This window comes from Fusarium oxysporum, chromosome II (assembly GCF_013085055.1).
Source record: "Fusarium oxysporum Fo47 chromosome II, complete sequence".
In the NCBI taxonomy this organism is placed as follows: Eukaryota; Fungi; Ascomycota; class Sordariomycetes; order Hypocreales; family Nectriaceae; genus Fusarium; species Fusarium oxysporum.
This window is the reverse complement of record NC_072841.1, coordinates 4,711,289-4,736,684: the sequence shown is the minus strand read 5'-3', so window position 1 is coordinate 4,736,684 and position 25,396 is coordinate 4,711,289. Positions and strand designations below refer to the sequence as shown.

General features: G+C 49.6%; 8 protein-coding genes across 8 annotated transcripts; 2 read left to right on the top strand and 6 right to left on the bottom strand.

The window, feature by feature from the left end:
- Positions 1 to 98: 98 nt before the first annotated feature.
- FOBCDRAFT_216249 (uncharacterized protein) lies at positions 99 to 2,229 on the top strand. The gene is made up of 2 exons (XM_059609434.1): positions 99 to 247; positions 310 to 2,229. Exon 2 carries the CDS (start codon positions 529 to 531, stop codon positions 2,041 to 2,043), a length of 1,515 nt encoding a protein of 504 aa, XP_059464243.1. The 5' UTR covers positions 99 to 247; positions 310 to 528; the 3' UTR covers positions 2,044 to 2,229.
- A 513-nt stretch (positions 2,230 to 2,742) lies between these two features.
- Positions 2,743 to 8,110, bottom strand: FOBCDRAFT_126324 (uncharacterized protein; the record flags this gene model as incomplete). Its single annotated transcript, XM_031174725.2, has 2 exons — positions 2,743 to 7,961; positions 8,056 to 8,110. The coding sequence occupies 2 exons, from the start codon at positions 8,108 to 8,110 to the stop codon at positions 2,743 to 2,745; spliced, it is 5,274 nt and encodes a 1,757-aa protein (XP_031051510.2).
- A 2,632-nt stretch (positions 8,111 to 10,742) lies between these two features.
- Positions 10,743 to 12,994, bottom strand: FOBCDRAFT_289140 (uncharacterized protein). The gene has a single exon (XM_031174724.3). It carries the CDS (start codon positions 12,757 to 12,759, stop codon positions 10,954 to 10,956), a length of 1,806 nt encoding a protein of 601 aa, XP_031051509.2. The 5' UTR covers positions 12,760 to 12,994; the 3' UTR covers positions 10,743 to 10,953.
- A 1,921-nt stretch (positions 12,995 to 14,915) lies between these two features.
- FOBCDRAFT_216243 (oligomeric golgi complex component, COG2-domain-containing protein) lies at positions 14,916 to 15,901 on the top strand. The gene has a single exon (XM_031174723.3). It carries the CDS (start codon positions 15,001 to 15,003, stop codon positions 15,868 to 15,870), a length of 870 nt encoding a protein of 289 aa, XP_031051508.2. The 5' UTR covers positions 14,916 to 15,000; the 3' UTR covers positions 15,871 to 15,901.
- On the bottom strand, positions 15,888 to 16,971 carry FOBCDRAFT_216242 (ribosomal protein L1-like protein). The gene is made up of 2 exons (XM_059609433.1): positions 16,673 to 16,971; positions 15,888 to 16,620 (listed from the first exon to the last, which is right to left on the bottom strand). The coding sequence occupies exons 1-2, from the start codon at positions 16,909 to 16,911 to the stop codon at positions 15,957 to 15,959; spliced, it is 903 nt and encodes a 300-aa protein (XP_059466820.1). The 5' UTR covers positions 16,912 to 16,971; the 3' UTR covers positions 15,888 to 15,956.
- Positions 16,972 to 17,183: 212 nt separating this feature from the next.
- On the bottom strand, positions 17,184 to 18,123 carry FOBCDRAFT_289135 (survival protein sure-like phosphatase/nucleotidase; the record flags this gene model as incomplete). The annotated part of the gene is made up of 2 exons (XM_031174720.3): positions 17,184 to 17,902; positions 17,949 to 18,123. The coding sequence occupies 2 exons, from the start codon at positions 18,121 to 18,123 to the stop codon at positions 17,184 to 17,186; spliced, it is 894 nt and encodes a 297-aa protein (XP_031051505.3).
- A 2,273-nt stretch (positions 18,124 to 20,396) lies between these two features.
- Positions 20,397 to 23,827, bottom strand: FOBCDRAFT_289133 (uncharacterized protein; the record flags this gene model as incomplete). Its single annotated transcript, XM_054703481.2, has 4 exons — positions 20,397 to 20,457; positions 20,513 to 20,893; positions 21,286 to 21,736; positions 21,784 to 23,827. The coding sequence occupies 4 exons, from the start codon at positions 23,825 to 23,827 to the stop codon at positions 20,397 to 20,399; spliced, it is 2,937 nt and encodes a 978-aa protein (XP_054559456.2).
- Positions 23,828 to 24,394: 567 nt separating this feature from the next.
- FOBCDRAFT_269973 (uncharacterized protein) lies at positions 24,395 to 24,680 on the bottom strand (the record flags this gene model as incomplete). Its single annotated transcript, XM_031174717.2, has 2 exons — positions 24,395 to 24,596; positions 24,643 to 24,680. 2 exons carry the CDS (start codon positions 24,678 to 24,680, stop codon positions 24,395 to 24,397), a joined length of 240 nt encoding a protein of 79 aa, XP_031051502.1.
- Between the last annotated feature and the right edge of the window lie 716 nt (positions 24,681 to 25,396).

The window sequence follows — 25,396 nt, the reverse complement described above, 5'->3', positions numbered from 1 at the left end:
AGCGATTGTCTGTCCCGAATTATATCCTCAACGGCCATGATGTCAAACGGCACAACACCAGTATAAAATAAAATAAATACCCGGTTCAAAGCCATGGCCATGTTTCGGTGGATCAATGCCTATAGCGTCCGAGGTCCCCTCACCCGAACCTTACCGTAACGTCATTTTGATCAATTGTTCTCACCTCAATCTCACCTTAGAATAGGTACCTTGCACAGAAAGAGCTGCGACTTGATTGCATGCGCAAGTAAGTACAGCCAACCTTGCGTGCCACTGGAATGAGCACCGAACTGATACTCTTTACCTTAGTCGTTCGTGTATGAGTGGAGCGACTGCCTGTTCGCTGCCTGCTCTAATCTACCACCGCGATCAACTGCTACTTTCTCACTCACGCGATAAAACTACTCTTGTTTTCCACACGGCTCTTTCTTCTGTTAAAAACTTTATAAAACTTTATAAATTTCTTTAAGTTTTTATAAATTTATAAAACTTTATAAAACTTTACTAAACTTTGCAAAACTTTGCAAAATGACAGCCGAATCAGACACCGCCATGGTCGATGTCAGTACCCCCTCGATGGCCCCAACGACAACAGCAACTTCTCCATTCCAAAGGATCCCTCTCGAGGTCCTTCTACGAATTACTTACTTCCTCACCACTCCCGAGCTAGGCAACGTCCGTCTGACATGTCGCTCAATCGAGCAGGCTTTGTACACTACTTTTACCAATGAGTTCTTCACCCGCAAGCAGTTTATGATATCAGAAACAAGTCTCCAGGCCCTCATCGACATTTCAAAGAGTCGACTCAGTTCCCATCTTCGCAAAGTTCATTTCGGGCTTGATAGGTTTGCACATGCCCTGCAAGTCCACGGTCACAATGCCAGGACAGCGAGGCAGATGGAGTTGTACAATGGCCAGTTTTCTCTGTTGAGCACTGGGTACCACCGGGACATGCTTGTGGAAGCGTTCAAGAATCTCGAGAATCTCGAAGATGTCGTCATTCGCGACTTCAACTCGGTTCGCCGTACACGCGATGGCCCGGGTAAGCACTGGACAAGCTATGGATCGACAACGGCTTTGAGGGAGACGGGGTCTCGTCCTGGCCAGAACAGTGGTATGGCCTGGGGACCTGATACGTCAACGGCCTATGGAAGCACGATCTTCACATCCGTACTCTTCGCCCTCGGACAGGCTGGTGCGAAGCCAAAGGGCATCGAGCACATGTCGCATTCAAGGAATCATCTGCGAGACTGTGCCTTCAACATCCCTTCCTACATGGAAGCCTCGGTCACACCTGTTTTGGAGAATCTTGAGAAGCTACACATCGACATCGATTTACTCGGCGGGAGTGACTTTTCCAGTGACGATGCTGCTGGTCATTCGTCAACTGCGGATATGATGCTTCGCAAGTTTCTCCTGAAATTGAAGAACATCAAGCACCTGCGCATCAACGAGACACATAGCAGTGTTACTGGTCCCGGTATGCTTCTTGGGTGGCTAGGTCGCGAGAATACCCCATTGTCAATGCCTCCAGTAAACCCTTCTTCTGCACCTGGCTCACCTCTTGCACCCCCTGAGCCGTCGCCGGAATATGACCGGCTGGAGGAGCTCAATTTTGGAATGATGAATGTGGAACCTCAGCACCTCCTTGCCGTTGCCCGAAAGTTTGCGCCTACGCTCAAGAGACTGGAACTACACAAAGTCACTCTCCGACGACGCCTGCCGGATGGCCACTCGGGGACTCTACCGAAGATGAGCTTCTGGAATAAGTTCTTAGAGAAGCTCAAAGACATCCCCAATCTTGACTTACATCACATCAAGATCAGCTTTCCTCAACAACAGTGGGCTTCACGGCCAACACGCTCTTTTGTCACATTTGAAGGTCAGAAAGAGAGTGTGAAACAGTACACCGGGACGGATTGGAAGTACTTTGTTGGACACGAGATGATGCCCAAGATCAGTGTGCAATGGCCGAGTGAAGACACCAGCGCGGATGAGGATGATGATGACGGTATTTGGGACCTATATGCGCTTGATCTATAAGCGCGGGGTTTTGCTAACGATGTATGACACAGATGTTTCCGACGACGAGGACGATGAGGATGTGGAATAGCGGACCGGTATCAGGCGGATTGCATGTGTATTATTCAGGATGAATAACACCTCCTACCTTACTACGTACTTATAAATCAAGGTGCCAGAAATACCAAATCTAAGGTCTACTAAATCTACCCTAAATTATCATAAACTATCATAAATTTACCTTAGTATTTTCGTCACTTAGCGTAGAGGTCCTAAGCAGTCTCAGGTGTTTCGAATCAATGGTGTATGGGCGTGTATCTGTAGTGTAGCGAGATATCTGCAATGGCTTGTGCTAGCTACCCTTGCCCCTTACATTCATCCAATGCCCTTCAGGGTATCCGTATTTCGGTCTAACAAATGATCAGCACCAAACCACAACTCAATGAGAATCAAGGTAATAATCCAATAATAATAATAATAATGATTCATGCTGCAAGAGAACTGGCTCTCTGCCAGTAGCAACACCATACATGCTCACACATGGTATCTCATGTTAAAAAACCCTGCGACATTGCATTTCTCCAAAAACATCTAATCCGTGAAATGCATTAAAAAAAAAACATCCTCTTGTCCTCTATAAAGCATCCATATGAATCTTATAGACGCCCAAGCGCCAAACATAAAAACACGGGGGTATAATATTCAACACCAGCAAGCAACTCAGCGACCACCCATAAACTCATTCTGTCGCAGGAAGCTCGTCGCCAGCTCGTCGCCTCCATGCTCGGCCGCTTCCATCCAGTGAACCGCGACGCACATCAGTCCTGGGTCACTTCTCACATCGCTCTCCTTGCCTTCGCCTCCGCTTGAAAACCCGGTGCGGCCTCCTCCGTTGCCGAGACGTCCATATTTGTCCATGACCGTCTGCTTAAACACCTCGCGAGGTTTTGAAAGAGGGAGCGTTGTCCGCTCAACGTATTCCGGGTTGGAAAGGTAGAACAACGCAAGCTCGCGCTGTGCTGTTGGGAATCCTTCCTTGGCCGTGATTGTCCACATCTTACCCGCGTCATCCAATTTGTATGTTGTGGATGGCGGTGGTGGTGTGCCTGTTGTAGACTGTGGCACGTCTGGTATCGTGTTGTCGTTTGGTTTGCGCACATGTGTGTGTGCTGCAACTACTTCATCTGCCATCTCAACCATTGTTCGACATACTTCTGACTTGAGTTTGAGAGCAGCCAGTGCAGTATTCCAGAATGCTTTGCCGCGTTCCTGCTTGTCCAGCACCGAGGGTGGGACGAAAGATGCGATGAACTGCAAGTCACGGAACAGTGTCTTTGGTCGAATTGATGCTTCTCGGAAGAGAGCCTGCAGCTCTTTGGTGATGATGTCGGTGTTGACGTTTCCTCCCGACATAATTGACCTTGTCTCAGAATTGGCCTGTCGAGGACCAAAGAAGGGCGTTTGAAGTTGAGATTGAAGTGCTTGTGATCGACGCTCTCTGACATTGTCGATTGTCCCTTCCAGTGGTGTAGGGCGGGCGTTGGTGTTGTGCTCCGTCACCACGCTTGACCCAGCATCAGATCGATTCCATCGTGGCCTCTTCTGTCCACTTGATTGCAGCGCAGCTACAATAAGGTTCTCAAGTTCATGCAGAGCATTTAGCTTCGCGTAAGGGTTGGGGTGTACGCAAAACATGTTCAGCAGTCGCTGATATGCCTTCTTGAAAGGGAACTCTGTTTTGTCCTTGTCTTCCTTGGCCACCGACAGGCGTGGTGTGGAGTTATTGGTGCTTGATTCCTCAGTGGAGCCCAGAGGCAGGGACTCCGAGGTTTCTGACGCCCGGTCAGAGGGTTCACCAGCGCCTCGTAAGTTGCCAAAGCTCTTCTTCTTTTCAATAACTCTTGGTCGCCCCGAACTTCGCTTCTCCTTGATCTCGGATCGACGTCGAGCTCGACGATCCAAAGCGTCTTTACGATCGATACACTGCTGTCCCAACTGGTCGAACCAGCCATCAGTCTCAGAACCCCGTGAGAAAACTTGGTTGCCGAGGTCAGAAAGCAAAAGGCTGGTAAGGGACTGTCTCAGTTCGTTGAGGAAGCGTGTCTTCTCGTCATCCACCTTCTGCTGCTGGAAAACTGTCTCTTGAGATGACGCCGACGTGCCAGGGCGTCCTGTAGAGAAGCTTGAAGTCGATGGAGCAGTGCCGTGATGAGCTGGATGAGAGAATGTGGTTGAGAGGTTGGTCAAACTCGTAGTGGGAGAGTATCCTCGAGAAGCTCCTGAACTGGGAGACATGATCGGCTGGAACGGTGACCAGAAGGTGCTTGCTGAGTCATTTGTGTGCGCTGGCGAAGCGCGATCAAAGTACTCCTGCCCATCGAGGATATCCGAGAGCGCCGAGCTGGCCCGAGGCATGCTCTGTCGCACCGAGTCAAGCGACTGCTGGCTGGGGCTGTGAATTGACAGCGACCTGAGGTCTCGCGCAAGGGAGTTGGGCCTGCTGGATGTCGGGCTGAACTTGCGATCTTGTTCGCTGATGATGCTTCCGGAGTCATCTCCATTCCAGGAAAGTTCTTTTTCTCTGGCCCTTGCGCGGTCATATCCAAGCTTGTCGCGCTTGTACAACTCGCTGGACCACAAAACAGGCGCCTCTCGAATAGTCTCACCGACCAGTCTTGATATGCACTTGTCAACCTCGTAGCAGAAGCGGTGAATTCGTTCTTCGCCCCTACAGAAGTTCTCGATGCCACGGTTCTGAAGCCAAGCTGCAGTCGCCTCGGCAGGATCATCGCTCAGCTTGTTTGGTCCTCCTTGTTCCTCCGACGCAGCAAGCAGATCCATGATCTGAGACTCGGTGCGATAAAGATAGGACGCACTTGGTCCTCTGGCCATGTGGGCACGGGATCGTTGGAAAGAGTTCCAGCGGCGAGGCATGCCCATTGTCTTGAGCGCTTGACAAATATCGCGACTGTGAGCGTACTCTTTTGAGTTGCGCACATCTGTCACGTACCACATCTTGTCACGCACAGCTCGTACCCGCTTCATCATGCGGTCGATGATACCCTCGTGGCGTTCTTGGCTCTGCTTGAGCCAGACGAGCCAAGCGTCATACTCTTCAATGGCGGAAGCAGATCGCCGGATAGAGTCTCTTGGGCCGCGAGAGAAGATGTTGATGAGGACTGCGAAACCATTCTCTCGAAGCGAAGGCGATGCGAGGGCATTGAGCTGGTTGAGTGTTTTCCAATACTGATGGGATGAGACAAAGTCGGCAAGAGCCTTGGATTGCGACGAGGCCGCCTTGAGCATTGTAATAAGAACGGCTTCTGGCTTGTCGTCCTTAGTCTCAATCTCAGGGATAGAGGCCTCTCGCTTATCGTTCGTCTCTTTGCCAAGCTGTTTCCTGTATGGGTTGCGACTGGCCATTGACCGCTCTGTGGTGATAATTCTAGTCTTTGACTTGTATCGCTTCAGACCAGAAGCACGGTTACTCAATTGTGTCCTGTTTTCAGGCTCAAGGCTCCGAGGGATCTCATAGTCCTCGACAAGCTTGAGGATGGAGTCTCGAAGTTGATGGTAGTCCTTGCCGAGTTCTGGTCCATCTGGAGCATCGTCCTCATCCGTGTCAGTGCTGGATGAGTTTTCATCATCATCCAGTTCATCATCAGGGTCGAATGTCATGTTTGTAGAAAGACTCTTTCCATCAGCGGAGATGAAGAGTACAAGCCATCGCTCAGCGCAAGGGTGGCATGATCCACGGACAATGTCAGAACCAAGATTCTGTGTCATCTCGTGGAGTGCCAGGCGCAGTCGATAGCCGTCATCCTCATACTTGTTCAGACGTCTCTGTAGCTCCGAGTCCATGGCTGGTGGAGAGTATCGCTGAGGTGTCACTGATGTCTGCTCATCTAGATACCCATCTCTTGTGGTAGTGTCACTAAATACCGAAGAAGCGCTGGTGCTGATGATAGAGGCAGTCTCAAAGTTGTTCCTTGGGTTTGACATGGAGATGGGCTGCGAGATAGCAGACATCCCAGAAATGGAGGCTGGTCCTGATCTAAAGCTTCCTGAAGCCGAGTGGGGTCTTCTTTCGGGGAATATGGCATTCACCAGGGTCGCGATATCGGCAGGGCTAATTACCAGGTAAGGATGGACCTCCTTGGTTTCTCGCAACGACGTGATGGACCTCGCTGGGAGGAGTTTGGCAGCCGGAACCTTGGATCGTGATCCTTGGAAACGAGCGAGAATACTTTCCACGTGGCCCTTGATTTTGGGTGGTATGTCCACAGGAACACAGGTTGCCGAAGGCTTACCACTCCACATGCTGGAAACATACTCATGAGCCTTCATGGCTACCTTTTTAAGAATCTTCTCGCGCGCATAAGGCGTGATGTGGTACTCGGCCAGCATTCCATACGATTCTGGATGGATAATGACGCCCAAAAGAAAAACGAAGAAGAGGCATCTCCAAACTAACCAACGGGAGGTGTTTTCGACATACTTGTTTTCAAGCTTTCTCAAAATGGCATTTCCAAGTTCCAAAAGTCCTTCGGGAATTCCAGTGGCATCTTCATCGTCGACAAGCTCAAATAGTTGATTTACTGCGCGTTCGTAGAACTCCTTGGCTGCAACTTCATCTGAATGGTTCCAGTCGGACAAGTTGAATCGTGTCCCATGCTGGTCTTCTGCTCGGTCGAGCAAGAAGGCTCCATCCTCGAGGATCTTCATCAGATACCATTCCATATTGGATTTGCCAGACCAGTCACGCATTGCTGTCCAAATATTGAGAACTGAAATCAAGAAATGCTCGCCAGTGGATTTGGGTTCAGAGATCAGTCGTGCTAAAGCAGTAGCCCAGATTTCTGTACGTCGTTGATCCTCAGAGCTGTCAGGTCCGGCAGAATTGGCAAAACAGGTGTGGATGAGGATGGACAAAGGGTCGTGTCGTTGGAAAGACAGCAGTCGCTCTATATCCACAGCAGTGCTATTTCGTCCGGACGCGCTTGCGTGAGCTCTACCTCCGGAACGGCCATGGAAAGGAAGGACAGATTCCACGGGCTCCAAACCTTTATGATAAGACAAGAATGCGTTCAACTCGGAACTCGACAGAGAACATATACGAGTAGCCAAATAATCCGGATTTGTACGGAGCTGTGTGAGAAAATCCAAAAACGTATCGCGAGCAGATGCAGAAATGTCGTTCAAAAATGGTGTAATAGATTTGAGAGGACCAAGAGCTGCCGAGTTAGTAGGAGTATCCAAACTTTCAGAAGATGCGAGACCAGCTGAGGCGAGACCTTCCATCTCGGGATCGAGAAGAGCATAACGACGAAGTTCATCGCAGCTGTTGCGTACATCATGGATGGCGCTATGAAGGGCGGCAAAGTTCTCCTTATCGTCACGACGGAAACTGTCGACCAGATTACGATGAGCTATTTCTCCGCAACGGGTCAAACGGGCGCTGAGAGCAGTAGAAACCAAATTCCTCTGGAGACGCAGACGGGTGTTTGCACGCTTGCGCTCCTGGTATTTGGACAGTCGTACTAGATGAGCCAGCTCTTCGAGTGTTGTACTTTCGGATTCGGGGGAAAGATGTGGATTTGTGTATTGAGAAACATCTTGTAATAATGGCTTAAATGGGGAATGTCCCTCGCCGTCGTTGTCGCTAGGCTTTAAAGACGAGACCCGAGGGCTATTTCTTGGTGAAGGCTGGCCTGGCATATTCGGCTGTGCCACAATGGGCTTTCTTGACGACATGACTGGTGAATGTTGTTGACCATGACCCCGATGGTCTCTGTCTTCAGTCTGTCGTTGTGATGTCTGCTTCGATTCGCGGGTTGGGCTAGGGCTCGGAGAGCGTCGTCGTCGAGATCGAGATGGTTGTACATGAACATCGACAGATGGCGGGGGCGACCCCGAATCTTGCGCTACAGCGGACACAGCTACCGTTAATTAGCAAAAGTTGAAGACAGAATCAGGCACCGCCAGTAGTCGGGTTGTTCAGACTATGGCTGAGTGGCAACGTCGGAGACGTACTAGGAGCAGAATGAATGCGGACAGGTGAAGACAAAGATCGTTGCATAGAAACCATTCTGAGCTTAGGGAACTCTACTTCGCAAATGAGCAGCTATTATAGCTGTCGTGAGGCGCCGCTCACTGGCTTGTAAACAAAGGTATATGACTCGACAAATGCAGGCGGAAGCAAGTCGCAAGGAATATGGTTGTACGAGGATTCGAGAATGGGTGCCAGACCTGCCAGCGAAGATTGGAGCAAGTAAGGAATGACAAGGCGCGAGGTTGGAACCTGAGATGATGGATGGCGCGTTCCAAAAAGTTCTAGCGTATGAAGGACCAGGATCGTATCACGAGTTGGAGTCGCACGTCGAGTTTGGCCAAAAACAATGCAAAACAGAGAGAGATACGGAGAACGAGGGAGGAGTATGTCTATTGTTGAGCAGGAGGAGAAGAGAGGAGACAAGAGAGAAGATGTGGGAGGTGAGAGGAGTTGAGGGGAGTTTTTGGAGGTGGGGGAGAAGTAGGCAAGGTATCGTGGGAATAGAGGGACTATGGATGATATGGTGCTTGTAATAACAGCGATGGAAGGGGCCTCACAACTGGCACCTGTCGGTTGCGCCGACCGACTGCAGCATAGACCAGACGCTGATGCAGGCAGGCTCAGACAAACCAGAAACAGAAACAAACAACCTTGAACAACGAGATCAGACTGGACTTGGACTGGGATAAGCACAGGATCCAATATGATGGGGTAGAAGTATCTCATCCCCGTCCCCGTCCCCGTCCCTACGCTACCTCGCTGTAACGGACGGGAACAGGCGGTGCGCTACGGTAGTGGGTACAGAGCATCGTTGGCAGATGCTATACGCTAAACCTGTTACAGTCGGGAACGTCGCGGCAATGCGGGTGAGCTTGGAAGTCAATTGGCCAAACGGATCTCTTGTGGGTTGGTACCTGAAGCCCTGTGCGATTCGCACGTGTCCATCAGCGCTGGGCGGCCTTTTTTCCCTGCCCTGGTCGGTCGGGCCGGGTCATGAGTTGTGCGCTGGCAATGCCCAAGCGCTACAAGTATGAGTTAGGTTAAACAGATATCAAGGCTGAGTTGTTTAAAAAGACTGGCGGCTCTTGAGAGTTGTGGATTTAGGCTGTGGACCTTGAAAGAGCCGAGCAGGGCAGACTTGCGCCCTATCGTGAACACCTGTTCTTGTCCCGTAGTTATGGTTGAGAGTGGAACAAGGCATCCACTGGTTGAACCAAGTCATGATCGACTATGACGGTAGGACAATCATGACTTGCAGCGTGAGTGTGTGCCTGATTTGCAATGTAGGAGTAAGTAATCTCGGTGGCAGAAAGTGTATCTTGTTTATTGTCTGTGTAACTTGAAGCTATGAGTTGTCATGCATTCCCCTCAGCCAGCAAGGATAGCAATCTATGAGGAACAAGAACACCGAACCAGGCAATTATGGCCACGAGGACAAGACATGATGAAAAGAAGAAATTTAAAATGAATAATAACGAAAACAAAAACAAAACAAAACAAAACAAAGAAGCACCTGCATGTCTCCGTGTTCGGATTGAGTTTTACTATCGGGTAATTTTACACCTGTGTTGTAAGTTACAAGGGTTTGGACTATTGCCTCGTCCACTTATACGACTCACGATACTCATCAATGAAACCAAAACTCGAACCGTCGAATAACATGTGATGAAAGATAACAAGCTGTTCTTTTCCAACAATACTTCCCCTCTAACAATTGCTATCATCCTCCTACCAGACCTTCAACATCGCACAATGTACCCAAACCCCCCTCCCCCCATCCACACCAGCAACCAATCTAATTGCACCACGCCAGTTCCCTCTATGCGAGGCAAAGACAACAGTTGCTGCAACTCTACAAGCAGCAGCTGGGTTGTGTGTGCCAACGCATCCCCCCCCCCCCAAGACCACCAAGACACCAATCATGCGCTTACCTCCACATGCATCCTCTTCCAATCACTGACTGCCAGACGAGTTCTGCGCTGAGAGCTCACCGAGGACCCCCAGCCATTCATATTTGTTAGACAGACCGACTCGTCGACTCTCTAGCCAGTTATGCAGCCGTATTCGGTATATTATCGACTATTCTCAGCTGCCTCCGGCTCTAACTCGCCACTTTAATCTAATGCAACTATCCTTATTCGTCTGAATATCCAGTGAACGACATTTGTGCTACCTACTCGACTCGAATTGTAATTTGTACAGGCGGTGCGCTGGCCATGCTGCTCCACCATCAAAACTCCACCGCCTCCCAACAATTCACGACAACTTCATCCGCATCTAGCTCCCGCCTTTTCCCCAGTCTCTATGTCCTCATTCAGCCGAGGATGTCTTTCCTTTCATGCACGTCAGCGCGTGACTATCCCAACAGCGGTTGACAGGTTGCCATGGTGTGTTGTCAGTACTCATGAACAGTCATCAACACCCATCGACGTAGCTGTTAATCCAGCTCACTGCTGAGGCTCTTCACCTAGGTTATACCCTACAGCCACATGGCATCTTTGGACACCGTTCTTTTCTAGCCCAATCGGTACACTCGTCTCATCTACTTCGTCTACGTCTCCGACTGGCCAAATCATACAAGCTCACCCTAGTTGCACAAGTTCTTCTAAAACCCTGCTATGCATCCGTTATTGAATGCATCACCGGGACATGTCTCACATCAGAAGCATTGATCTTAATAGACGCATAAATTCATAGATGCATAGACAAGTGAAGTCTATATCTTAGCCAATGAAGGGTATAATATCAACGCTCCAACCAAAACCCAAACCAGTGCCATATTAGGCATGTCGCAACTCTGCCACGAGCTGTATGCTCACTAAACCATTTTTTGTCATGTACTCAATATCTTTCGTCCAGTTTAACGGCTTGGGATCCCATTAGATTCCCCTCCCAAACCGAATATCAAAATCCTTCAGAACGCTCATTATACTTGCTGCTTCAACCTCAATCGGCATCATCGCACCAGGTGGTGCTGGCCGAGTACCTGGTCTAGGTGTAGCCTTGAGCTTGGGCAACCAAGAGCCGATATCATCAGCCGCCTTGGAAAAGTTGCGATGACTGGATAGTGTCTGGTATGCCTCAGCACAACTCAAACCCAGGCTTGGTAGACTTGGGAGGTTGATCTTCTCTGGTTGCGGTGGCTTCTGGGACTTACAGCAGCCGCCACCAGCACCCTTGCCACCACAGCAGCCACCAGAGCTGCCGTCCTTACGATTCAAGTTGGCGGCCATTAGGCGGCAGAAGAGTCCAGACTTGGGATCGGCCTGACACTGAGCACAAGTACCAGGACCGTTGGGACCACAGCCACGACGCTCAGTCGATTGAGTTTGGGGACGGCGAGGAGGAAGCTTGACAGCACCATCGGCCGTCATCTCCATAGCGAGAATAGGAGGATCAGTATCTTCAGGAGGTGGGGTCTGAACCTGCTGAGAGATGGGAGGAAGAGTATCATTAGGAGTCATGGCGGGAGTCGCGAGAGCGGTATCAGCGCAGACGCAGTAGGTTCCATCCTTGCAGAAGCCGCAGCCATCTCTGAAAGGCATAGAGTCCATGGAAGGGAGTTGAGAAGGAGCAGAAAAGGCCTCTTGGGTCTTGCGGGAGAACATGGCTGTGAAATCAGTCTCACCGTCGGCATTAGATCGATGCCTCTTCTCAGTAGATACGTTAGCCGATGGTGAGGCAGGACGCTTCAACTCTTGAGATCGATCAAGAGCCTCAGCTACTTCGTCGAGACACTGGCAATTTGATGTAAGAGTGCACTTGCCGCAGCCATTAGCCGCGGAGTTCAATACCTCCTCGGCACAGGCACAAGGTCCATTTGGAGAACAGTTGCCACAAGTTATGGCTGTCTCAGTATCGTTGGAAGTGCTCATGTCGAGGGTTTCTGGAGGAGAGATGATTTGGGAAATGGAAAAGGAGTGGCCTGATTGACGATCAGGTCGTGCATCAGGAAGACTGTGTCTCGGTCCCTGACTGGTGGGACTGTGAAGTCCTTCAAACGGGTGCTGAGAACTCATGCTTCGGGATTGAAAATTTGAGTTAAAGACACCTTCATCTAGACGACGTTTGAGAGTCTCGGCTTCTGTCTCGACTCTGATACGGTCCTGTCTTTCTCGCTCCAGCATGTTTTCAAGTAACATGCATCTAGATCGGAAGGATTGGACATCGAGTTCAAGTTCGTGGATCTTGTCCTTGAGTTCTGATTCATGTTTCTCCTGGGCCTCACGTTGCTGATCAAGTTGTTCCTCAAGCTCTCCAACACGAGCAGCCCTCCTCTCTCGGAAGGCCCTCTGAGCTGCGCGGTTTTGAGCCTTGCGCTTAGTGGGTGGTGTATCGGTAGCGGGCTTCCTGCCAGGCTTGGGCCTTGGAGGAATCACCCATTCTTTAGAAGTCATAGACACCTTTGGAGGCTCCGGCGGAGCCGGCTGGGGGCTGATTACGGACGACATGGCCATCTTGTTGATGGAAGGAAGAGCAGTGCGCTGCTGAGGTTGTGTGGGTGGAGGTGGCTTCGCACTCGGCTTAATGGAGAGTGGCGTCCTGTGGCTGTGGGGACCCGATGTGGCTGGTGAGGCAGCAGGACTTGGTGCAGCAGAGATGGCACGATGCCTGGTTCCTGACTGTGAAGCGACAGGTGTCCTAGCTCCAGGGGATGCAATGGACTGAGGTGATGAAGCCGACATGGTGGGAGACGACGAGTAATAGATGTTGTGGTTGTGACGAGATCGGTTCTCTTTTCGGTCGGTTGTGCCAAATCGGGTCGGAGTTCCGAGAGGTAAATGTTGAAAGATTTGCCGAATCAAGTTTGTCAAATAAAAATTGCCGTAATTGAGTTGTTAATGTTTCTTGCTCCAATCCGAGCTCTTCGTGGACGTCAATGGTGGTTTGGGTTGACAGTCAATGCTGCAGATTGATAAGATTGATTGGGAGCGTAGCTGACACAACTGCGATGTGACAGCTCGGTGCGATCTCGGCTTTGGCCTCGGTTGATTGATAACGGCTGAGAGCCAGATTGACAGATTGATAAGGTGATGAACCCATCCGAGTACAGGAGCCGGAGGATTTATAAATGATCATCAATCAATCAGAACTAAGTTGGAGAGGGGAGAAAGGGTAGCAGAGAAGGAAATTAATCGCGGGGTGCCTCGTTACTTTTGTGCCCCGAGCACAACCGACGGTTGGGAAGCCAATGGTCCGATTCCAGGAGAAGATAGTGGATCTGATCAGATTGATAAGATTTGATTGATAAAAGTTTTGCGGACGTCACACGCCAGGCACGAATCATTTGCGCCAGGCATTCAGAGACAACCAGCCAGATGAAGTTTCATCAGATTACGACCGAATTGAACAGCAACTTTTCTCGTAATTTGATTGCCGACCAGGCATTTTTCAGGCATCCAGTCTCAGCGATGGATCTAATCAGTCATAACTTTTGGTGGCTCCGCAACACCTTGACCACCTGGACGCATCCAGCCGTGAGACCCTCAGAGCAAGTTATTAAAACTCAATCATTGACGCGACAGTCAGAATTCGGCATTTTATCAGCAGTAGCTCGTCGATCTTGCTGATAATCCTCCGCGGCAGTTCGAATCACGTTGCAGAATATTCGCATTCTCGTCATAATGTAACGAAAGGTAACATCATCACTGAAAATCTCCAATGGTCGTTCTCTGTTCAATGGGTTCCTCCACCGAAGCCCCTCCAAAGCATTGACACACACCTTCTTAATTCGTCCGAGGCTCGGGGCTCACCTGGACTTGGCCGGCATAAGTCGGAGTTGCACGAGCGAATCCGTGATCACGCAGCCATCAGATAAGATCCTTTCAGGATGTATAACTTTAGTGCCAATCCCAGGGTCTCCCTCCGACTTCGCTGTGCAATGGCTTCAACTCTCAGCCCTCTCTCTATACAGGCCTGGAATCCCCATGGAATTTGCGGCGGACTGTTGGGAAATGGCCCGCTCACGTGGGTGAAGTCGTTATATCCGGACTGGAACAGCCGATTATAGGACCTTAATTGAACTTGCATTTTCCGTCCATCCAGCGGCTGGTGGTTCGTGCCACTTGATGTTGGGGCAAGCTACTAAGCTTGGGGCCAGATGATGTGACATTGAACTGTAGCAAGGGTTCAACGCCGCCTGAAACAGCACGGAATTTTTGGCATCTGACATGGTCAATTTGAAGAGGCTCGATGTTCGATGATACCAATCAACTCGAAACCCTTGGCTCCAGTGGGATATTGACTGACTCCAATTCTCGATCTTCAATACGTTCAAGCCAGCTGTCCTTTAGCCTGGACTTATCCTCGGTAACATATGCTTCGGATCAGTTCCTCAAACGTAATGCGACCTGCTTCCTCTGACTTTCTCTTTGCCCGTCCAGTTGATTCGGTCATGGTATTCAGCGCTCGATCTCCACGGAGCTAAACCCTTTGCCAGGTTACACGGAGCAAGTCTAGAACCAACATGTCGATGATGGCCAATGGGAAAGGGCTCCTCACACGGAACTTGGAGTTCCAGATAAGGTGATCTTGGCGGTCGGTATTGCTGTCGGGAGCAAATGGCTTAGATCCAGGGCCGTGGGCGACAGGAAGAGTTCTTATATTCTCTCATTTTTGAGGAGACTATCATAAGAATAAACTCTAACTTAGCAGTGAAAATAGACATTTCATTAACCTTAATATGTGATATATTCATATTATGGAAGATAAATTGTTCTTGTTAATATATGGAAATAAAATCGCATTAAGAGTGATCAATATGCCAGTTCAAAGATATGGGGTCCATCGATAAGATCACAATATCCAATCAAGGCTAGCGCCGCCTAACTTCACCATCACAAGCTCCTCCACCAAATCCATGCCACCTAACCTTTAGCCTACGTCGAGACACTTACAGACAACCACCCGGTATACAACCACCCATAATGGCCGCCGCGCCAGACAACCTCTCATCCTCCATGGCAGATCTCAGAGTATCCGCTCCATTTACACTCTCCGGCTCAGACACTTCCTCTGTCGATGAAGATGCTCCTCTCCCATTTCCTGAAGCTCTCCCACGCGCCGACTTCTTAGCTCAAGACTTCCAACCTGCCGCCTATCTATCTGCTTTACCACATCGCCACCAAACTCTCGAGGATTTGCGATCAGATCTTCGCGACAGGAGTGCTGCGATCAGCTCTGAACTACTCGAACTCGTCAATTCGAACTACACAGCCTTTCTTTCGCTCGGCAGCGAACTGCGCGGCGGCGATGACAAGGTCGAGGATGTCAAGGTTTCTCTACTTGGTTTCCGACGAGCTGTAGAGGAAGTCAAGACGAAAGTTACGGAGCGAAAAGAGGAGACGAATGCCCTCAACGGAGAGCTACGTGGCGTACGATCAGCTATTGAGAAGGGACGCAAGATGATTGAGCTCTCTGAGCGTCTTGCATCACTAGAAGAACGCCTGTCCCTGGATAGTTTACCGAACAATGAAGAGTGGGACGAAGAAAGCGAGGAGGAAGACGAGGACGACAACTACGGAAGCTCCCCAACAAGGCTACTTGTTTCGGCACAAGAATGCAGCCGCATCACAAAGCTACTCGAGTCTTTAGACCCAGATGCCCCGTTTGTGATCAAGATGGAGGAACGTTTGACACGGTGCAGAAACACGTTGCTGCTGGACTTGGGCAATGCTCTAAAAGAAGCAAAGAAGGCTGGTGTAAAAGGACAGGATAGAGTGTTGAAATGCCTGGCGATATATAGAGTGCTAGATGCACAATCAGAAGCCGTCAAGGCCCTCAGAGGCAGTTCATAGCCACAATGAATAATGATACCCACGACGCTCACAAGGTCTATTCTTAATATGACATATGATACAATTATATAAGCTCAAGGCTATTTTTACATGATGCTCGACAATGCCTCGGGGGTAATCTGCTCCTCTGCATCCTTCAACTTTCCATTCAAGCTTATGCCAGGTCCATGGGTTGTGCTGAGAATAACCTCGTGAACCTCCTTGTGCACTTCCTCTGAAATCTCCGCACACTCTGCCTTGACCTTGTTCAGCAACACCTTGATGTTGTTCTTGAGCTGATCCGGCGAGTAACCCAACTGTCCAATAGCCATACGAATAACACCCTGTCTCTCACGATAATCAGCTGCACCAGCAGAGTCTCGCATCGACTTGACGACGTCGGGGACGATGGTTCGCATACGCTTGCTGGGCATGAGACCCTTGGGACCGAGGATTTTTCCTAGACCGGCTTTGTTGAGAGCTCCTTCGCTAGCCTCGTGGCAGATGAGACGGTCGAAGTTGATCTGTTCCTTTTTGATGGCTTCGAAGAGGGTTTCTTGACCGACGGCTACAGCACCTGCGGCGGTGGCTTGCTGAGCGATCTCGCTGCCTTCGGGGCAGATGACGGCAATTTGCCAATCGCTCTGGACGGGGTGGGGAAGTCGGACGCTGTTCTTGATGACGGGTCCGTTTCGGGCGGTCTTGAGGTTGATGTGAATTTCGTACTTGACCGAAGCAGGCGGTTGTCCAACTTCAACGGCTCGTAGGACTCTGTAGAATATTAGTCTCCCCCGCCTGGTGCCATGTTCCCAATCCCACTGACCTCATAGCTTCACATAACGAGTATTGAGGGAATTCCCTCTTGGCCAAGTTATGTCTCTTGAAGTCCTTAGGCAACGCCTTCTTCTTCTTTGTCTTCTTGATTCTCACAACCGAAGCCTGTCGAACTTGTTGAGCAGCCGCCGGGGCGAGGAACTTCGGTATCGTGGGAATTGCCGGTCGAGGAGTCTGGAGGAGGGATAGCCTGGCCATGGAGGCCAAGCAGCGGTCGATTGGCGCCATTGTGAGAGGTTAATTGAGAGCTCTGGCGGACCGGCCCTTGATCGTGATACTCAGATGGCGCAAAAAGTCGAGGTTACTAAAGTGTTTTAGGTGGGCCTGGAATATCAGGTGTCGACGCTTATCGATAAGCCCCTCAACTTAATGAGACGTGAACTTGGGAATGGAATCACTTTTGTTTTGGCGGAGAGACACTTGAGATATTGAATTGATTTTGCTAATATAGTCTATATACATGTAAACCTACTCAAATCACTCGCTATATCACTCGCTATCTAATCAACACAAACAAACATGTCCTTCAACTTGCCCAACACAACCTTCTGTCGCGCAGCATCAGCAGTCGTCTTATCAGCAGCATCACCAACACTAATAGAAGCAAAACATCCGTCCTTCAGAGCAATCTCAGTCTCAGTAGGAAGGCGATCCTCGCCACACCATTCAGTATCACGCTCAGACAGAAGACCAGTGTTGATGCGGGTCAACACCCACTGGAACTTGGACGCATCAGTACATTTACCCTCAACCTTGCCAAAGTTGACGTTGAGATAGACATCCTTGGGCAGGTAAGGCTTTCCAGAGTCGACAATCTTCTTGACGAGAGTGGTCGCGAGCTCAGCGTAGACAAGACTGCGCTTGGGCACGGGGCTAGTGTTGAAGGCCGTATTTCCGGTAGAAGCTCCAGAGAAGGCAATGGCTGGGATGCCTTCTTCGTGAGCAGCATAGCAAGCGGCGCCGACGGTGCCAGAGAAAGGAACTTGGAGCCAAAGGTTGGTTCCAACGTTGGGACCAGCGACAGCAAGCTCAGGAGCGGCGCCATCCCACAAGCCAGGACCAAAAGTGTCGATACCGTACTTCATTGAAGTGACAGGGAACGAGTTGACCCAATTAAGATCAGGGCGTTTGGGATCATGACCAACAGGGCCGCTGTTGGCAGGACAGCTGTCGTACTGACACGCCGTGGTGCGGTCCTTTGGCTTCTCATCCCTAGAGCCTATATGATGTTAGATTTGATTGAAACGCGTCTTTATGTGACTTACTGCTGCCAGACTTGTTCTCTGCAGGAGCCGAGAGAACAACGTCGTAACCCGCACTGTTCAAAGCGTCATTGAAAGTGCGGATATATGACTCTGCCCAGCCATCATCGTTAGATTGAACGATTCTCACAGCCTGAACCGCAAGGGGCAGAATAGCAACAGAAACGAAGGACTTCATGATGACTGAGTTGAACGAAAGAAGGTGGGAAACAAAAAAAAACGCGGGTTTCATACCAGGAGTTTCGAAACTATATATCCCCTTTCGCATAATCCATCCCAATATCTGATTCCTCTAATCATCCACTCCGTCCAATACCACCCTCGTGAGCTCTTAGTGCACCCTAGTCCCAAGCCACCAATCAGCATGCATAGCATCCTCCTCACCAGGTTCGCATCAAAGCTTGAAACCCCCAGGTCATCAGCATCGACCACCCACGTGCCGATCACCAGAGCTAATCAGCGACAGCCCAAGACAGTTTCGACGTTCATCATTTCCACGTTCACAGCTCAGTGGTGAATGACCCCTGGGACGCATGCAGGTCCGAAGAGCGCGTTTATTCACATTGAGGCAACGGCCCGAGCCGTTCGATAAGTTTTTAAGCTTTTCAGAGGGATTCGGTGACTGTTTTGAGGGTTGGTCCGGGGTGGAATCGCGAACTGCCGTAATCGGGTCAAGAGCCGGCGCCGGTTCGGGCGGAAGTGGAGAAAGCCCCGGGCTCGCTACCGGAGTGCGACTGGGTTGAATGTAACGGCGACGACCATCGAGAATTGTACTTGCATGTGACATTCAAGATATTGAACACTTCCACAAGCATGTCCCGGTGGTACCCAGTACTCAATAGAGAAAACGCATGAAGATTAAGGATAGTGGAAAACTCAGGATTTTAATCGTAGGAAATAAAAAGAGTTAGACAAGTTTAGGGTAAGCTTGGTAGACTGGTCAGTGTTATCTTTCCGCCTACTGGTAGCAAACGGCAGTCTTGGATGTGTTGGCAACTCAAAGTGGAATGTAGTTTTCATCACAATAGGTGACGCTGTGGTATGGATGAAAGAATGTATAAGCTCCATTATCTTGGCGGAAACGGACCGTATCGTACCCTCCAGCTCTCAATCATGGAAAATAGGGTCTATCATTAAGGTACTGTTACTGGTTTGCGGATATGGCCAACTACTTTGCAATTGAGTTCCACCACATATGTGCTTCTATCACATCGAGCTCCTTGTTGAACTCTGGCTCCTACTTTTCTGCAACTCAATGCAAGAAGTCGATGACTAGTGCATGGTTTCGTTAGTAATGACTTCTTTTCCGTGGTCTTTACGCCAGTGCTCACCAGGAAGATCAGGAGCGTTGATATCTACTCCAACGATCCGAGCCACGATAGACTGCGCCTAACCTGTACGTCAAGTTCCAGGTAGAGAAGAATGCTCGCGCCTTCTTTTTCCATCGGATCTCCCCTATGAGTGGGCTCTGACTCTGTCCGGGAATCTGTTGCTGTTGACAATAACCGCGTAGTCGATGGTATACATCCCCTCAGGTATCGAAGAGTGGCTTATTGTTGGTTGTGCAGTGGTCGAAAACCACATTTCTAACTCGCGATGAGCTTGCACAGGTTCGCTTAGCACCTTTCATCGTAAAGTAGAGTTGGCTCCCAGGTGAAATTTCCTTCTGTAAGTATCATCAATTCATGCCAGCAATTCCTCGGTGAGTATCATGTATAGCTGGTCTCCTGTGCATCATCATATGCAGATAGTGCGTCTTGAGTAGGAGCCCGAAAGAAGACGGGAGGTGGTGTTGAGCACAGCCGAACTTATACTTCTTTATAGCTCCATTTCAGGGTTCTTGGCTATTTTGCCCCCACGAGGTGGGATGCTACAACCAATTACGTTTCTAGCAACCGTTCCTGATAGAGCCGTGTGTTGAAGAATTATGATACAAAGAACAAAACCTTCAATTAGAAAACAAGAGTGTCATCCACGTATGAGTATTGGGGCCCAAATGTCATGGAGTCAGCACTTGTAGCAGGAAAAATACCAGTAATGGCGACAGTAGCAAACACCAGCACCTTAATTGCAAATACCCCCAGATCGTTTGTTACAGTCCTTGGGCTCAGAGAGCCTCATTTTGCATTTGATCAAGGGTGGCCTGCTATCCTCAAGGCGTTTGACCACTTCAATGGTTTGTGGACATGAACTTATTCTCGACAGACTCAGTTCCCTTGGTCTAGCGCATACAATGACTAGAACATGCAAATCTTTTCAGGGTCCTAAATCAGTTAGACTAGTATAAGATTCTGATTTAATTCTACCGGTTCGTGTGTCTAAGTAGGATGGCTCTGATTGTGCGTGGAAATGGTAAGAAACCCTGCGATCAAGCTGCATTTGATGCGCCGTATGTGTGGCTGCAATATCAGTGCAAGCATGGTGCTTTCTGTTTATTTCATTGCAAACAAGTTAGGAAATGTTTAGGATAATGATTGCGATGATGCTTGTAAAAAGTGACTGAATTATGGGCCTGGTTAGGGTAAGCTCCTTGACCATCACTCCCTGACTGGCTTTGACTGGCTGACAGGCCCTGAGACTGAGGGTAGTTGTCGTTCATCGAGAGATGAATATCATTGTTGACTGCCGCACCGGGTGATTCGAGATACGGAGGCTTGGGGTGCCAAGTTACTGCAGGCGGTGGAGGCTGTTGCGAAGCACGCTGATAGTGGCCATCGTAGTGAGGGTAGTTGTTTGGGAACCTGCCATATCCTTGGGGATACAAAGCAGGTTGCTCGTATTCCCATCCCTGCTGGCCGTAGCTAGGACCTGGTGTGGCGTTTCTGAACCCTTGAGGCTGGCCACGATCACGACCTCGTCCGATGTGAGGAGGAACATAGCCTCGGCCACCCGCGTATAGGTATCCGCGGACGTTAGCCCGATGGTTGTTGAAGGGCATCGTTCTGCTGCTGATGTATTGTTAATATTACCTGCAGTTATTGACGTTAAGTGTAGTGGAAGGGAAACGTGAAGTTGAGAGGAGAGAGAAACACAGAAGAAAATATGTTGTCGATGGAGATATTGAATGCCCGGCATGGACACTCGCGTTGATGGCCGTTGCTAGTGTCAGGGCAAAGTCCTGCCACTCCCAGACATCAACTCACACTCCGGCCAGTCAATGTACACTCACGCCCTGTTGCACTGGAAGTATACTTGAAGATTATACATTTCATTAATTATTTACTTATTATGATCGTGAACAATCAGCATTGCCCCTTTTCCGAGACCTTATCTCCTAAATCCAGTAGTTCCATGCTCAATGCACATCCTATCCCCCATAGGCGTATGAATAGGCCCATACGTCCAACTCCCTCCAAGTCCCTGGACTGCATCCTTCCGTTTCCTTGCACTCATCGCAGCTACACCCTCGAGACCTCTTACCCACGGTGCATCAGCAACGTACCAAAGTGCACCAGCCAGGCTTCGTGGATCGACGGGCAAGTCGGGCCACTTGACCAACAAACTCGACAGCATGGCGACGACCATGATGAGAAGAATACCAATGCTCAGACGGGAACATATCTCGTGGGCTTCACTTGTCTGTGTGAGACTGTATGGTACGTTGGCGAGCAGGATCGGGAGAAACTGGGCGAGGAGGGTGGTGAAGGCGGTGAAGAAGAGGAGAGGGTCGCGGATTCGAAGAGCAACGAAGAAGCCGGAGACTGGGTTTGTTGCTGGTGTCATGAGGACTGATCGTGTAGGAACTTGAGGGTCTTCAGCCATTCGACGATAGGGTGTGATAACAGCGACACCTGACAGGTCAGTATATGTATCAAAAAGGGGGTTAGAAGCGGCTTACTGGTGAAGAGGAACTCCCAGCAAAAGACAACAATGACACCAAGCGCAGAACAAACAAATCGTACACCAAAGTCTTGGCTCTCCATCAGCTTCTTCATGTTCTTGGGCAAGTGTCCAAACGTATCGACAAAGTGATAGTAGCTAATGAAACCAAGCAGACAGATCAAAAACACGAGGAATGTGAAGCGATACCAGAAACTCAATGCCATGAACGTCTGCGGTGCTCGACGACGAGTCTGTGGACGATACGCCATACCCTCTTCATACGGCGTGTTACCATAGGGGGCTATGATATCACGGTTGATGTCGCCAACGACAACAAGACCATACTCGTCTCTACCTTCTTGATTGCGGAACCATCCCATAGCAAACCTCTTCTCTGTAACAGCGCCCTTCAAGTCTTTCCAGTCTTGAGCACCCATCGATCGAATCTCGGGGTTACGAGCAACAAGCGCCGCCGTGTTGGCAGCACACCAGGGATTCGCAAACACGCCGGTTCGCCAGTGACGACTAATAACGCTGAGTGTGAACATGAGTAGAATGGCGATTGCACCGAGAAGACCGACGAGGGCGTAGGCAGCTGTGTTCGAAACACCAAGTTCAAGAGCACAGCCGTCAATGGCACCCTTTTTGCAGCGTCCATAGATCTTGAGACCGACAGCTTCACTGGACAACGGCGCCGCGATACTTGATGCCCACAGAGCGAGTGCCGTCAAGAACGGAAGAGGCTGGTTGTTGAACAAAAGTTTGAACGGAAGATAGATACTCATCCATCCATCGAAACTCAGCAACAATGCCTCACGACCCAAAGCACCGCCCTGCCTTGTCAAGGCAGCAAAAGGCTGATACTGCTGCGCCGACTGATTCAGCGCTCGAATCCCCATCGCAAGAAGAACAGCAATAATAGGCGGTAGAAACTTTCCAATGAAATACCCCGAATGCGTAAGCGTATGCGTCGTAGCCTCAACAACAATTTTCGTATCACCAGTCGGCGTCTCAACATCCGTAACAACAACCTTTGTCGGCGGCACAGTTGTAACACGCGTAGTCCCAACAGGCGTGGAAACAGACGTTATAACCTGTCCATCCGCCAGTGTCTGAACCATAGTGACAGGCGGGGGCGCATCAACTACTGTCTTGACCGTAGCAGCGACTTCACTGGTTCTGACCCTTGTAACAGGAGGTTTCGCTACTTTGCCCTCTGAATCTATAGTGAGAACCGAGTAGATCGTCGTCGTTCCAACAGAAGCGTAAACAATTGGTGGGCCAGTCCGTGTCGTTTCTCGAACGGTTGTGCGGACGGCGCCGTTTTCTTTTACGGTGATGAGGGTTTTTGTCTGGCCGGGTTGGACGACTGTTGTAGGCTGCCACTCTTCAGGGGGGACTGACTCTTCGGGGATGAAGGATGTGAAGGTTGACGCTGCCTCGGTGATGGTTTCGGTGAGGGTGGTTTCGCCTGTTTCTGTGATGGTCTCGGTTGTTTTGGAGACTTCAATTGAGCCTGGTTCTGTGACCATTGTTGTAAAGACTGATTCGACGAGGGCTGTTGTCAGAGTACCGCCTTCAACATCACCAGTTGCAGCAGGTGTGTCGTCTGTAGGGACAGGCTCAGGCTCGGGTTCTGAGGCTTGAGATTCTTCAGTCCCAGTGTCGGCTGTTGGTTCCGGTTGAGATGGTTCGCTTGCGACATCTTGTCTCTTCATGTAGAACAGATTTTCATTCGTGATTCTAAACGAACGACTTTCGAGTGTTGCTGTTTTATCATCGCCATTTAATGTGCGTGTAGCATAGATGATCAGCCCCATGAGACCCAACAACACAAGTATCAGAGCGCTGATGAAGGGCCATCGTAGAGGAATTGGTCGGTAATCAGGTCTCTCTCGTTCCCGCTTCTCAGGTTGTCCCGCATCTGTCTCGACAGGATACACCTCTTGTGCAGTGACAGGTTTATACTCGTATGTAGTTTGCTGTTGTTGCGGCTGTTGCTGCTGATACGGCTGATAAGGTTGATACGGCTCATTCTGCAAATACGGCGGCTGATACATCTTGACGATCGCAGAGCTTGTGTATCCAACTTGAGTCGCGTGCAAGGAAAGGAGGCTTTATTAAACTACCACAACCTCCAACGCCCCAGCCCACCGGTTCTTCAACTCTCCGAATGGCACGGATGCATTAGCAAGGCATTCGTCGTGTCATTGCAACTCCATCATTGGCTTCGCCCTCAACGGCATAATAACCTAAACGTAAAATCCAGGCGTGGCGTCTCCCTGGAAGACCAGGACAGCTGAGCTATTGAGAATGCAAGGTTGCTATTGGATCAACAGGCGAGTGGTGTTGTAGGGCTGAGAGCTAGACAGTCTCAAAGAGGAAATGCCAAGGCTGAGCTGGAGTCTAGACCATTTAAGCTTATCGATATTTGGGTAAAGCCATCATGTGTCATTTCCACTGAGCAGAATATTCGGCAGTTAGCCTTGCACTATTTCTATCTCGCATGTGGGTTTGATAAAAATGTTTAATTATTCGTATCTATGACAACTTTATTGACAAGGCAGATTCCAACGCCCCATGTCCAAAAACCAGTGTTCCAAACGCCATCCCAATGGTACCCAAAATTACCAGCCGAGAACGTTGAACAGGCTTGTTCGGGGATCAGGAACAGAACCGTTGAAAGTCTTTGCACGAACAGATTCGCTCTTTGTGGTGTTGTATTGACTAAAGTAGCGATCGAATGTTCGGGATTGGTTTGTGAGTTGCGAGCGAACGTAGCCGCCGACAACAGAGATGCTTCCAACAGCGATGAGAACAGGGAGGACCCTGAATATGTTAGATGTGGAGATTTTGAGACGAGGTGGATGCTTACTTGGGGCCGACAGTGGGCTTGATCATGAGAGCAGCCATTTTTATGGATTGATGTGATTGGTGGGTTGTGTAAGTGAGCTGAAGCTGAAGATGCAAGTGTTGTTGGTGAGAAGATCTCAGTGCTTGTTGTTGTGATTGATGGTGATGAGAAAAACTATTTAAGAGTAAAGAACTCCGTCATTATATATTCTCATCTCGAGGTCCATTTCGTTCAATTCCGTAACCATTTTCTTCGGTCGCATGTTGATGTTCTGAGCTGACGGTGGTGCTGTTTTTGGTGGTGCCATAGAATGATCCAGCCCTGGACACAGCCATTTCGGGCGATGCCGGGGTCCGCAACACCAAGAATTGGATCTCTACAGCTTGTGAGATCTTCAGGATGAATTGATAGATTATCTGTATTTCCAATTGATGAAATGTTATCATATAGGTTGCTTTGTTATTTTCTAAACGCTCAATGCCATTTTCAGAGTATTTTACATGTGATGTATGTATACGATTCTAATTATTCTCGAACAATTGGACACGGCATTGTAAATTTAATAGCTATGAACATGTGTACTTACCTCTACGGCAATCATATCTCAGCAATAATTCAATTGCAACTATCTACCGAATGCATCTGTGTATGCGATTATGGTGATGGCATTCTCAGAATCTGGTGTTGAGAAATCATCTGATTTTCGGAACCGGCGTCTACCGAACCCACCCAAAATTCTCCGGGAAATCAGTCCATCATTCGGTTCTCGACACAC